The sequence below is a fragment of the Macrotis lagotis genome, chromosome 1 (assembly GCF_037893015.1).
Source record: "Macrotis lagotis isolate mMagLag1 chromosome 1, bilby.v1.9.chrom.fasta, whole genome shotgun sequence".
Classification (NCBI taxonomy): domain Eukaryota; kingdom Metazoa; phylum Chordata; class Mammalia; order Peramelemorphia; family Peramelidae; genus Macrotis; species Macrotis lagotis.
Window position 1 is genome coordinate 369,952,383 of NC_133658.1, and position 13,162 is coordinate 369,965,544.

Here is a 13,162-nt window from a genome sequence, read left to right on the forward strand (position 1 = left end):
TTGCATGTATGGTACTAAGACAAAGGCTTAGGATATAATAAATAAAGCAATTCCTGCCTTCAAGGATTTTATACTCTTCTTTTAAAAAATTATCTTTATCTTTTGTTTTTCTGTCACCTTTGTTTTTCAACTATATTCCTTTCTCCACAGAGCCAGCCTTTCAACAAGGATAAAAAAGTGTTACCTACTGGGTCAAGACCCTGATAGGAAAGTACAGCAAGATCAGGGGGTTAAACCAAAAGAAGAGGAAAGGAGAAAGGGACTGAAGCTTGTGGTATAAAAAAATAAAAAGTTTAGGAGGAATTGGATAATGGAAAAAGGAGAAAAATTATGATCATAGAAAATCACTTCAGGGTTCAAGATCATGGAAACTGACATTTAGCTGTTATCACTCCTGTGGGTAAATGAGGTAAGATGAATTGTGTACCTTGGAAGGTAAAGAAATTGAAGGATAAGGAGGACAAGATTCTGTCTGTCATTTCAGGCTCAGCTAGGCAGTGTGGTGGAGAAGAACATTGATGAAATAATCAGAAGTAGTCAATTCTAGTTCAATCTTCTGATATAGAGGGGAAGGTTTTATTCAGGGGAGCACTGCTTTTTGACAATCCTGTCATTTCGCATCCTGATAAGACCATATCTACAGCACTCTCTCAGGTCTGAATGCCACATTTTAAGAACATTTATAGACAAGCTGGGCCATACCACACTGAGAGGAAGCTGACCAAAATGTTAAGAAAGCTATAGAATAGACTATGGAATAATAATTGTAGGAACTGTAGATGTTTAATCTAGAAAAGAGAATTTTTCTAGAGAACATGGACACTATCTTCAAGAGTCTGAAGAATAAGGAGGCTGCTTAACTCTAAGGTGTGAGAGGATAAATGGATGAAAGTTATAGAAAAACTATATATTTCTTCTCTGTGCTCAAGTATGAGGTGAATAATATTGGAATCAAACTAGAAAGATAGACTAGAGGCAGATTTTGGAGTCTTTATTCTATATTATGGCAAAAAGGAAACAGATATACACACACACAATGTACACATTGGATTTAAAGGAAGAAACAATGAGGGATAATGTCAAGGAGTTATTTTAAAAACATAACTGATGATCTCTGAGTTAAAAAAAGAGCAGAGGAGGAGACTTGAAGTGGAGGTTTAAAACAATCACATAGGGGAGCTGATTAGGGAAGACTAAAAGAATTACTCTGCCACAGTGTAGATGTGGTTAAGAAGAGACAACAGGCAGTATGATTCTCTTCCTCCAGCCCCATTTGGTAGCATAAGTAGAGGAGGAACAGAGGAAGTAAATGGTGGTAGTTACCCAGGGCTGGAATTTGACAAGGTATGAGTTCCATAGGGTGAGGTGAGATAAATTAGGGAAATTAAGTAAGGGAAACTAAGTCCCAGCATGGAAGGGATTTGCCTAACATCTCATAATAAATATCAGGACAGAACTGTGGAAATAATTGCTCAAATTTCTATAAGTCTTTAAGAATTACAAACTATTTTCCCTAAAATAATCCTGGGAGGGTGACAGTGTATGCATTGCTATTTTCATTTTACTGAAGAACAAGGACATCTGAAGGCAGAAATGACTTATCCAAGGTCAGACAGCTTCAGAGGTAGAATTCAAACCCAGGTCTTCTTGCTCCCCAATCAGTGAGCTTTACACTTCAGGAAGTCACAGAAATATAAAATTGGAAGGAACCTTTGAGATGAGCTACTCCACTGCTCTCATTTTATAGAAGAGGAAACTGATGCAAGGAGATGTTAAATGAGTTGATCAAGGACATACAATTAGTAAGTATCAGACCAAAGATTCAAACTGATGCCAAGCATAGGGTAAGATATTTTAAAATGAGGCTCCCACACTAAGCCAGAAGCCAAAGAGGATATGCTCAGAGTAATAGTATCTTCCCTCCCAGAATTTCTCTGTACTAATTAAATCAGAGGTATAGTTCTTGCCCCATCCCTCAAAAGGTAGATAACATGAAGTTAATAATAACTGTAGGCTCCAGTTAGAAGAGGTCATAAAAATCCTTACAGGGAAGGGAACTAAAGCTCAAAAAACTGATATGTCTTGGTCACAAGGATAACAAAGTTCAGAACCACTATTTGAACCCAGATTTCCTTATTCTCAAGTCTATCCATCAAGTTTTCTCCATGACATATGTAGAAACTAGAGCTAGAAGAAAGAATTAGGAGACCTTTTCACTCAACTTCTTTTCATGGATGAGGAAACTGAAGGTCAAAGGGAAGTGACAAATTGGAGTTACCACATTTCTAATCTAGAACTCAAACCACAATACAAGCCTTTAAGGAAGGTGCTAGAAGAACATGCAGAACAGACTTGGAATTTTCATTGGGTCTGTTAAGAAATATATGGTGTATATTTAAAAGATAAAGTATGTAGTCATAATAAAAGGTGTTAGTGGGGGGAGTGCAAAGTTACAGCTATACATTCATCTTGTTCCTGCTTCTTCATAAGCTCCATATGAAATAATCTGGGTGGAGTTGACCACAGTAGTTACTGTAGGAAAGCTAAGAAATGAAGTTTTGTAATAAATGACCTTTAAGGTCTCCTACAGTTGTAATAGTTATGGCAATATTCTGAGTTACTTTATGCCTCAGTTTTCCATTTCCATAAAAGCAGTATGGTAATGAATACTCACTTTAAATTGTACTGTTTACATGTGTCAATGAGATTAATCAGACATGTTTTGTATGCAAAAATTCTCTGATATAGGAATATCTAAGAAAAATCAAAGAGTAATCAACAAGTATTTATTAGGTACCTACTATGTGTTTGACCCTGAGGATACATAATCAATGGAAAGTGTCATTATTAATGTGAAAGTAAATTCCAGAGGGTAACCTGCTAGTTCCAAAAAAGGCACAAAATTGAAATAAACAGTCTATTCTGGCTCAGAATTTTGGAAATTGGAACCAAGTAATTGTTAATCAATGGATTTTATAGGTTCATAAAATCTTGCAGTTAGAAGAGAGCTTCAAAATCACTTATCAAAACTGCTCATTTTACAGGTGAGAAAAGTGAGACCCAGAGAAGAGAAATAACTTGTTCAATATCACAAAGAAAACAAATAATAGAGCTTCTTTGGTTAAGAGAAATATATATAAGTCAAAGACATACTATGCATATGCATATATTTGTTTGTCTATGTACACAAATGTAGGAGTAGCTTGGTAACACCATAGTGCACATGCACAAGCACCAAACCTAAAGACAGGAAGTTGCCTCTTCCTAAGTTCAAATCTAACCTCAGATACTCACTAACCATGTGACCCTAAATAAGTCACTTGACCCTGTTTGCCTCAGTTTCCTCCTCTATAAATTGAGCTAAAGAAGAAAATAGCAAACAGTATCTTTGCCAAGAAAACCCCAAATGTGGTCATGAAGTATTGGACATAATTGAAATGACTAAACAAGTGTGTGGGGGGAGGGGGGAGGAGGGGTGGGGAATGTGTACTGAAAATGCTGCTGGATAAATTATCTCCATTGTTTTTATTAAAAGTTGTATTTTAAGGGTAATTTAACAAATGAGTCTGAGTTTTCAAATATATGGGGAATTTCACAGAATTTTCTCTTTATATTTACATGAACGGTGTCCCTAAAGAAATGAGTAATACAATTTGACATAATTGGCATTGTGAAAATGCTGTAAATTATTCATTCTGAAAAGACCACATTGCCCTGATGTAACTCTAAGCTTCTAGAGATAGGCTAACATAATACATTGCAGTTCAGATAGTACAAAGTACAGATCATAAAAATTTAAAATATTACTTCCCAGAATTATTAATAATAGAGAGCTCTTCAGTTTAAGAAGCCTCAGGATTGGCAGGACAGATAAATAAAATGTGGAAATACTGAGGAAGGAGAAAGATTTCTCATTTTAGTAAGCTGGAGCTCTAAGGTTTGAAAATGAATTACTGAGATGAACTACTAAGAGAAAATGATCCAGGCAGATTCTTTGAATCTCCTTTAGTTTTTCACATAAAGGATAAAAAACATTCTCCTTCCAAAACTGTGGATTAGGAATAAAAAAAAAAAAAACTATGTGAATACTGGCTCTGCCATTTACTAGCTATGTGACCTTGAGCAAGTCTTAGAACCTGTTTCCTCAATTCTAAAATGAAAAGGTTGAATTAGAGCCCTTCCAGTTCAAATACCATGCTCTTTTAAGTTTCCTGTAGTAGTGTAAATTAGATTAGTAGAAAATAGAAAACAAAGAAACAAAATTAGAACATCTGACTTTATTAAGATTTCTCTAAACTGCTAAGATTATCCTAGAAAAAGGTTACTATGAGAACCCTGAGTGATTCTACTTACCACTAACATTTCTCATTTGCATAGAACTTTAAGATTTACATTATGATTCTCCTCTTAACACCTGTGAGACTGTTATTCCAAGTATTATTGTCCCCATTTTTTAGGGAAGAAAAATGTTCACAAAAACCAAGTAATATGCCAGAAATAATACAGCTAATACATTACTAGAACTGAAGAGAGAAACCCTAATCCCAGTTCTTCAGAGAGAATTTCAATAACCATTTAATGGAAAGGACCTTTGAGAAGTACAGTTCAACTTGACCATGAGGAAACTGAGGCCTAGAAAGGTGAAGGTGCTTGACTCATTCCACAAGTTAGTGGCATAGTTGGAATTCAGGAATAGATAGGCCTCCTGACTTAGGAAATGGGTATGATTAATCTGGAGTAGAAAAGACTCAGGGAGAACTTGATGACTTCAAGTACTTGAAAAGCCACCATATAAAAGCTGGATTAGTTTTATTCTGTTTGGTCCCCAAAGGACATGGGTAGCATGGAGATTAATCAAACAGTTATTGTATGTAAAATGCTTTGATGTAAGAGTATCTCAAGAATATCCAAGAAAATGAAAGAGTAACTACTGAGCATTTATTAATGTGCTAAACCCTGGGGATATTTAATGAAGGAGAAGTAGGCATAATTATTATTTTAAAATTAATAATTTATTATTGTTGTTGTTATGTGATAGGAAAACCCAGAGGGCAACCTGGTAGTTTGCAAAAAAGAACTAAGATTGAAAAGAACAGTCTATTCTGACTCCATTTTGAAAATTTCTAAAACAAATTCGAAGCTGTTCAGCATTTGTTTCAGTGTTTTCTATTTTCTACCACTCTAATTTACATTACTGCAAGAAACTTAAAAGAGTTTTGAACTGAAAGGGACCTTAGAGCTCCTTCAATTCAACATTCTCATTTTAGAATTGAGGAAACTGAAGTCCTGAGATTAAGTGACTTTCCCAAAGTCATATAATTAGTACATTATAGAGTCAATATTCACATACATTGTTTCTTTGATTCCTAAGCCACAAGTTTGTGGAAATTCAAAGAGATTTATTTAGATTTGATGTAACCAAAATGTTCCTAATGGAATAGGCTGTTTCAGAAAACACTGGTTTTCACTAAAGCTTCATTAGAGGATTTTAATTAAAGGATGAATGTCTACAAGTCAGATATGTTGGAGTAAGGATTCTTTTGGATGTAAGGTTGAATTAGAAGCCCTCTAAGATTCCTTTGAACTTTAGAATCCTGTAATTCCCAGGCCATTGTGTCTTTTTCTATTTACAACACCACACCTCAGAGGGAATATTTCTATAAATTTATGAGATGAACAGAGTAAAATGAGTAATTGTTCTTGGGAGGAGAGGAGAAGGGGGAGGGATGAAATCAATCTTGGATGCAAGATGTTTAAGTTTAGAAGGAGGTACTGAGGTACAGAGAAAGAAGAAGGAAGAAAGGAAAGAAGGGAGGGAGGAAGGGAACTTTTAAAAAAAATTTCTAGAGTGTTCTATAGAGCTTGAGTTCTTTTTTTTTAAGGGTTTTTTGCAAGCAAATGGGGTTAAGTGGTTTGTCCAAGGCCACCCAGCTAGGTAATTATTAAGTGTCTGAGGTCGGATTTGAACTCAGGTACTCCTGACTCCAGGGCCCGTGCTCTATCCACTGCGCCACCTAACTGCCCTGAGAGCTTGAGTTCTTTATACTTTTGTACATGCAGGAAGTCAGTAAGGTTTGGGCATTCATAATAACCATAATAAACAACTACACAAAGTTTTACAAAAGAATTAATTTTAAAAAATCAAATGCTGAGGTTGGTTCTACAAATGGTTGTAACTGTGTGTGTGTGTATATCACTTTCAAACCATCTCCATCACTCTCAGATATTTTAGTGTATCTATACATATACACATATGCAAATATTTTTTTCGTTGAATAGTAATGCTGACTTTGAAGGTAAGGCAATTCTTTTCCTTACTGCCATTGTAACCATCCAAATTCAGAATCTCATCGTTTCATCTAGACTTTTTTTTCTATTTTAGGTTTTTTTGCAAGGCAATGGGGTTAAATGGTTTGCCCAAGGCCACACAACTAGGTAATTATTAAGTGTCTGAGGCTGGATTTGAATTCAGGTACTCCTGACTCCAGGGCCAGTGCTCTATCCACTGTGTCACCTAGTCACCTTTCACCTAGACTTTTGCTTCTTAATTGATACTCCTAACTCTTTTATCATCACAATGCAATAATTATATAACTATCAAAAATCTTTAGTGGATTCCCTTTGTCTAACAAATAAAATATAAACTCATGAATGTAACATTCAAGGCTCTCTATTATCTGATTCCAAACTACCATCTTATACTCTACATATTCTACATTCCAACTAAAGTATACTATTTTATATTCTTATTATGCCTTCTCTAATCTCCAATATTAGGCTTTTGCTAAATTCAATGCCAGGAACACTTTCCTTCCCACCCTCTCCCTACCACCCCCATCTATTGAAGTCTCTCATTTCTTCCAATGCCCAATGCATACTGGAAGAGATACCTCTTCCAAGTGCATTTGTGAGGTGTAAGTATAGTGAGGGCTCAGTAAGATCTGAGTCTTAGGGAAGTCAGAAATGTCTCAAGAAAGAAAGGATAGGAATTCAATAGCTTATCTCAAATTATCCTCCTACACATACACATACACACACACACACACACACACACACACACACACACACACACACACACACAGACACACTCCACTCTAGTCTAAATCTATGTCTTAACTGTACTGTGGGTATTGGGAGTCCTTGGCAGATAAATTAAAGGCACTGAATGTAGAGAAATCAGACATCTAACTCTGCTGGGAACTCATTCCCAAAATATAGTACCTGGCTGGGTCCTTGATTTCCCCACCTTTAAAGCAGAGCTAATAACTTTAGTCCCTGAAGCACAAAAAACAAAATCAGGGGGTCCCAAGAATCTCTCTAGTTTCACTACTTGTGAGACTAGAGCAGGGGCAGGACAACAGGGCCAAGACCAAAGTGAGTACCTGCACTGAGGCCCAAGGACAGTTGTGAAGCCAAGGTGATGCAAATTTCTCTCAAGGACCCTTGAACTTTCATTTTTCTCTCTAGTCAAATTTTGTTATGATTCTTCTTAGGAGGGTCACAACAAAAAAAATAGTAAATGAAGTGCCAAAAGGAAATATGGCATTTATTTTCCTTCTAATAGAAAAATACTTTGATAAATGCTCATGGGCTTTACTTTTTTAAAAGATGATTTGAAGGAGAGCTTAAAATGTAGCAGTCAGAGGAAATGGACGACTTAGCCAGATTCTTTCTAGTTCCTGAGTTCACATAAAGGAATGAATATTTAGAAATACAATCCTGTTGCATGTTAATTAAAGGATTATTCATTATGATTTTTCTTTTCTTATATTTTTAAAGATATAAGCTAAAACAGTGTAGAGATAGGATGGTATATTGCCCTGGATTTAAAGTCAGAGGAACTGGGTTTGAACACTGACTCTACCAATTAACTACCTTTACATTCTAGAAGTGACCAGTAAGTTATTTCCCTTCCCTAGACCTCAGTTTTCTCATCTGTAAAAATAGAGGCTAAGATTCCACTCTAAATCCCTAAAAGAAATGCTATGGTCATTATGGAAACTTAGAAGAGAAACTGTGAAAGCAGAGGAAAGAATAATGAACTCAAAAGTTAAAAGACCTGAATTCGAGTCCAGGCCTCCCCAGTTAATAGTTATATGACATAGGGGCAAGTGATTTCACACTTATTGAACCTTAGCTTTTTCATCTATAAAATAAAAATAAAAATTACTGCCCCTTCCTCTCACAGAAATGTAATGAAGCTCAAATGAATTAATGGGCTTAAATTTGCTCTGATAACTTCCAAGTATAAAATGTCTACTGTATAATTATTAATATTGTATTTGCAACATTTGGGAGTGATGAATACTAAGGAAGCAAAACTACATATATTGGCAGAATTGGTTTGATTAAAAATTTAGGTCTAATTTTTTTAAGCTTTGTTAGCCTGTGACATAAACTAGGAGTTATCTTAAAATGAAGGAGTTGGGAAAGAGGATGCTCCAACTCTCAAGACTTCAACCATAAGGTTTGTGATCTGGTGACTGGATTCTGCCTCTTAATACATGGTCAATGGTTGCAGTAGTGAAATGGAATCAACTAAATCCTCTGGTCAGGCTGGATTTAGCACCATGCCCACAGTAGACATGATGAAAAAATGACTTTGTCCATCCCCAAGCTTCCAGATGGGCTATATTGCCAACAAAATATACTATCAGCCCAATTGTCTAACCCCATGAGTTAGAAGCTGAGAAGTGAGTGGATAAGGAGTATTAAACCCCCTTAATATTTACAGGGAAATCATAAAAAATCACATCCCTTATGAGTAATAACATCCTCAAGTACATAGAAGCCCCTACAGCCACTCTACTCTCTGGGAATTACAGCAGGGAACTGGGATTTATCATGGGGAGGGAGCATGAGTACTACTGTCTTACCATCTCTTTTCTGTTTATCTTATAGAGATATGAGAAGACAAGAATCAAGAATAGACATTGGCTTGGGAGAATGATTCTACCTGTAACTCGGCAAAGCCTGAGCAGGCTTTCCTCTTTCCTGTCCCAGGCAATATATATTTCCTCATGTGCAGAAGAAAACTTGGTTCTTCTAGATACTTTTCTCTTAATCTTTGTAATTTAAAATCTTATAATTGTAGGAAGTCATGACCATAGATTGATATAGCATAAGAGGTGGAATATACCTTTAAAAAAACAGAACAGAACTAAGAGAAACTTTGAAACATAGAGTACATAATGTCAGGCTTAGAAAGGAACTTAGAATATGTGACAAAAAAAAAGCATATCCTGGAGGAGATCTTAGAACAGACTCTTGGAAATTTCTCAAGACCTTACAGAACAGAAGGTTTAATCTGAAATGGTTCTTAACACCATAGAACACAGATTGGTGGAGCTAGAAGGGGTTTTAGAGTTCATCTAGTTCTAGTCAAGATTGCCTCATTTAAGAGATGAATAAACAGAGGCCATAGACTGAAGAACTTGAAATCAAGAACTGATTCAAATCTCATCTCAGATAATTACTTACCATGTGACCATAGGCAAGTCACTTAACTTGTCTGTGCCTTAGTTTCCTCCTCTACAAAATGAGAAAACGATATTTGATGTTCTCCAAGACCAACTTTGAGCTCTAAATCCAAGATCTATGATCCTATTAAGCGATTTGTACAAGATCATACACACAGTGAGGAGCAGAACTGAAACTAGAACCTATGCTCCTTCTGTGAAAAAAGAACCATGGATTTCTCAGTGGCCTTGGTGATTATTCATTTTTGCTACCATGATAGAGATTTTATGTTAATATCTATTGAACTTTAAAGATAGATGACCAATATTCTTCATTAGTAGGTCATGTATTTTTACATCACTCAGAAGTTCCACTTAAGGCTAGCTGAATTGATTGTTAAAACTATCATTGTTCCCTTACATTTGCTGATGAAAAAATAAAACAGAATGTTCCATTTGTATATTTCCTATAGAGGATTTCACTGTTTTCTCCTAAGACATATTCAAGACATTTTAACCAAATGTATTTTAAAAACTCAGCTAAAAAATTTCTAGATATAGCTTAAAAAGACTGTCTACTTCACCTTTGTATATCAGACAAATCTCACCCTAGATACAGGATTAATTAATGTCTGTATTTCCTCTACAATAGTTTCTACCTTCTTTTGACTGATAATCCATTTGATGTACCTGAAACTTTTCCCATGATTAAACTAATTTTTCAAATTTTGCTTGAATTTTGCTCTGAATGTTGTAAAACATTCAGAGATGTATTTGTGACCTTGGTTTATTTACTTCTCTTCTTTTGATCTCAGTTTCTCTTTTGTGAAACTAACAGTTTGAACTAAACAATTATTTTTAAGGTCCATGCTGGATTTAATATATGAGTCCCAACTCTACTAGACCTTGGAAGAGTCATTTCCCCTTCTCCAAGCCTTTGCTTCCCCAGCTGTAAAATGGGGTAACTGAACTGGATGATCCTCACAGCCCCTTATAGCTCTGACACCATACATTCTGAGTACATTCCAATAGAATAGGAGCTCTTCAAAGGTTCCTTCCAATTATTTCCATCTATACTCAGTTTTATAAAGTTCATTTCACCTATAATATTCAATGTTTGTTCCAGTTCTTATGGAGGTATTGTGAAATGATTAGAAAGAAAGCTAGATTTGGATCTAGAGGAGATGGGTATAATTTCTGATTCCCTGTGCAACCTGAACAAGTCACTTAAAGTTTATAGGCCTAGTTTAAGTATATATAACATGAAGTGGTTGGAATATATAATTTTTAGGATCCTTTCTAGCTACAAAATAATGGTTCTTTGTATTCCCCCCAAAAAGAAAAAAATTATTTCATTTATATATCATTGATATGATTCAGAGGATGTCTGTCATAAGACAAGTAAACAAATTTTGTAAGAAAAGAATCCCTTTGACATCTCAAAGAATAGGGGAAATGTTTGGTGTTACCTTTTCTGGAGCAGGAAACTGCAGGTGATTTACTTCCAAGGGTGTTATCAAAGGAACAGTCTGAAAGCCGTCCTCACCAGAAGGTTGTTTGCTGTTCTTATCACTCAAATTACTCCCCAGCTTCACCATTCTTGAGCCTAACTTCCCAGACCTGAAATAGTCCAAATGAGTAAGGTGACAAAAGAAGAAGACTGCAGGAAAAACAGAAGATTATAGTCATGAGGAAATAGTTCCTTCCTAAATAGCTCCATTCTGGTGACATTATCATCAAAACTCACAATTCAGAACTCAGAGCTTTTGTTTCTATTTTTAAGAGACGATAGAGCTCTTTCCCCACAACTATGTAAAGCAAATAAACCATTTAGATATTATTAATTAACCCCACTTTACAGCTATGTAAGGCAAATAAACCATGTAGGTATTATTATTCCCATTTTAAAAAGGAAGGAATTGAGCCTTATTAAGGTACTGTAACTTTCCTAGAATCACTCAGGTAATATCAGAGTTTGGATTTGAACCCTGATTTTTTGAGGCTGAGACATAATTATTCAGACCATTCAGTGATCCTTTGAGGATACCTTTGTTAGGTTTCCAGACACTATTCCAATTGTACAACTAGAATCATTCAACATGTTCCCCTGCCTTAATGCACATAAGATTCAGCAGTCACAGAATGGGAAAACCCAAAAGCAAATTAAAGATGTAGTTTTAAAATATGTGCAAAGCAGAAATAATTTAAAACATTAGGTAAAAAAAATGCTAGTTGTTCACATTGAAAAGCCATAACCAGAAGGTAGAACAAAGTCAAAATACTCTCTAGCATCATGCAGTATTGATACATTTCACCTCATTATTTTGAATTGTTATTTTTTTGTTTACAGTTTCTCTTCAGCAAACCTTCCACTAAGAAATGCATTGTTTGCATGTGCAGGTGTCCATGTAGAAATTCATATAGGAATGTGTACATTTTCATCAATATGTATTTCTATACTATTTAGTGTTATCCTTATTATCTGGTTCTTTGATTCAGGCAATATAATAGCAACTGGATTTTCTCCAACATTGTATGGCTATATATAATTTTAATATCAAATAGTACTAACTAACATATAAATGCCCTGCATATCCTCCTCTCCAGCTCACTCTGAGTCAAAGAAAGACTCCTCCATTTAGTCCACAATGCAGCTTCCCATGACCTGATTTCACATATCAGTCCTGTTGATAAGAGAAAAAAATGGATGTCATAATGAAAGAGGGTGGGGTAGGGTGGGATGGGGGGAAAATAGAGCAAAGTAAACCCTTGTACTTACTGCAAACCACGCTTGAAGGGTCAGGCCAGATTCGGGCCAATCTGAGGAGTAGGGCTGGTTTCCTTTCGATCAAGAGCTTCCGGCTGATGGTGCTGAAGGGACAGGGGCTTTTGGGTGTAGCAGCCTGAATCCAAGAGCTACTGACAGTAAGCTGGGAGAAGAGAGTATAGTAGCTCCTGTCTGCAATAAGCACACAGCACGCTCACTCGCTCGCTCTCTCTCTCTCTCTCTCTCTCTCTCTTTCTCTCTCTCTCTCTGACTTCCCATTCCATCTGGCATCTGGCACCACCTGCTGTTTCTGATGCATGGCCGCAACCACCACATAGCAAATACAGTTTCAAGAGGGAAGAAAAAATAAGTGAATAGGATGAAATAGAAATACATATATAAGAATATATATAATATACACATGGGTGTGTGTGCTAATAAGCCCTCACCAAGCAATGCCACCTCGATCTGAAATGAAAAGGAAACTGGATTGGGGAAGAGTTCCCTGAACTAAAGTGATCCAGGAGCATAACAGAAACCAAAACCAAATTTTCAATATTTGAAATTTGCTGTCAGAGCCAATTTGCTTATAGAAGCAAACATGTTAAACAAAGTGGGAATAAAACTCATTCAGAATCGGATCCCTTTCTATTGCTGCTATCCCAGAGTGATGGAGAAATCACTCGGACATTTCTAGCAAATGAAGACAGAACCAGATGCATATATTTGGGAATTTTTTATCTGCTGTTCAATGCAAAGACCTAAGGTGATCTAAAAGAAAACTTTGTTTCAGGGTTAAGGAAATTCATTTTATCTAAAGCTGGTGGCTTCAAGAAAGAGAAGTTTGGAATCAGTAGTAAATTCCAGGAAATTTAGAAAATATTCTGTTTCTAAAATTACTACATCTGAAATAACCTCATTAAGGTCCTATGCTTAG

General features: G+C 35.9%; 1 protein-coding gene across 2 annotated transcripts in view; it reads right to left on the reverse strand.

The window, feature by feature from the left end:
* Positions 1–12,573, reverse strand: part of NSG2 (neuronal vesicle trafficking associated 2) — a 74,525-nt gene extending 61,952 nt beyond the window's left edge. The window contains exons 1-3 of one of the 2 annotated variants that reach the window (XM_074229615.1): positions 12,238–12,573; positions 12,035–12,142; positions 10,928–11,078 (exon numbers count right to left, since the gene is read on the reverse strand). In XM_074229615.1, the coding sequence (XP_074085716.1) occupies positions 10,928–11,078; positions 12,035–12,051 (168 nt within the window). In that variant the 5' untranslated portion in view covers positions 12,052–12,142; positions 12,238–12,573. The remainder of the gene's footprint in view (positions 1–10,927; positions 11,079–12,034; positions 12,143–12,237) is intronic. The other variant, XM_074229625.1, reaches the window with a different exon arrangement.
* Between the last annotated feature and the right edge of the window lie 589 nt (positions 12,574–13,162).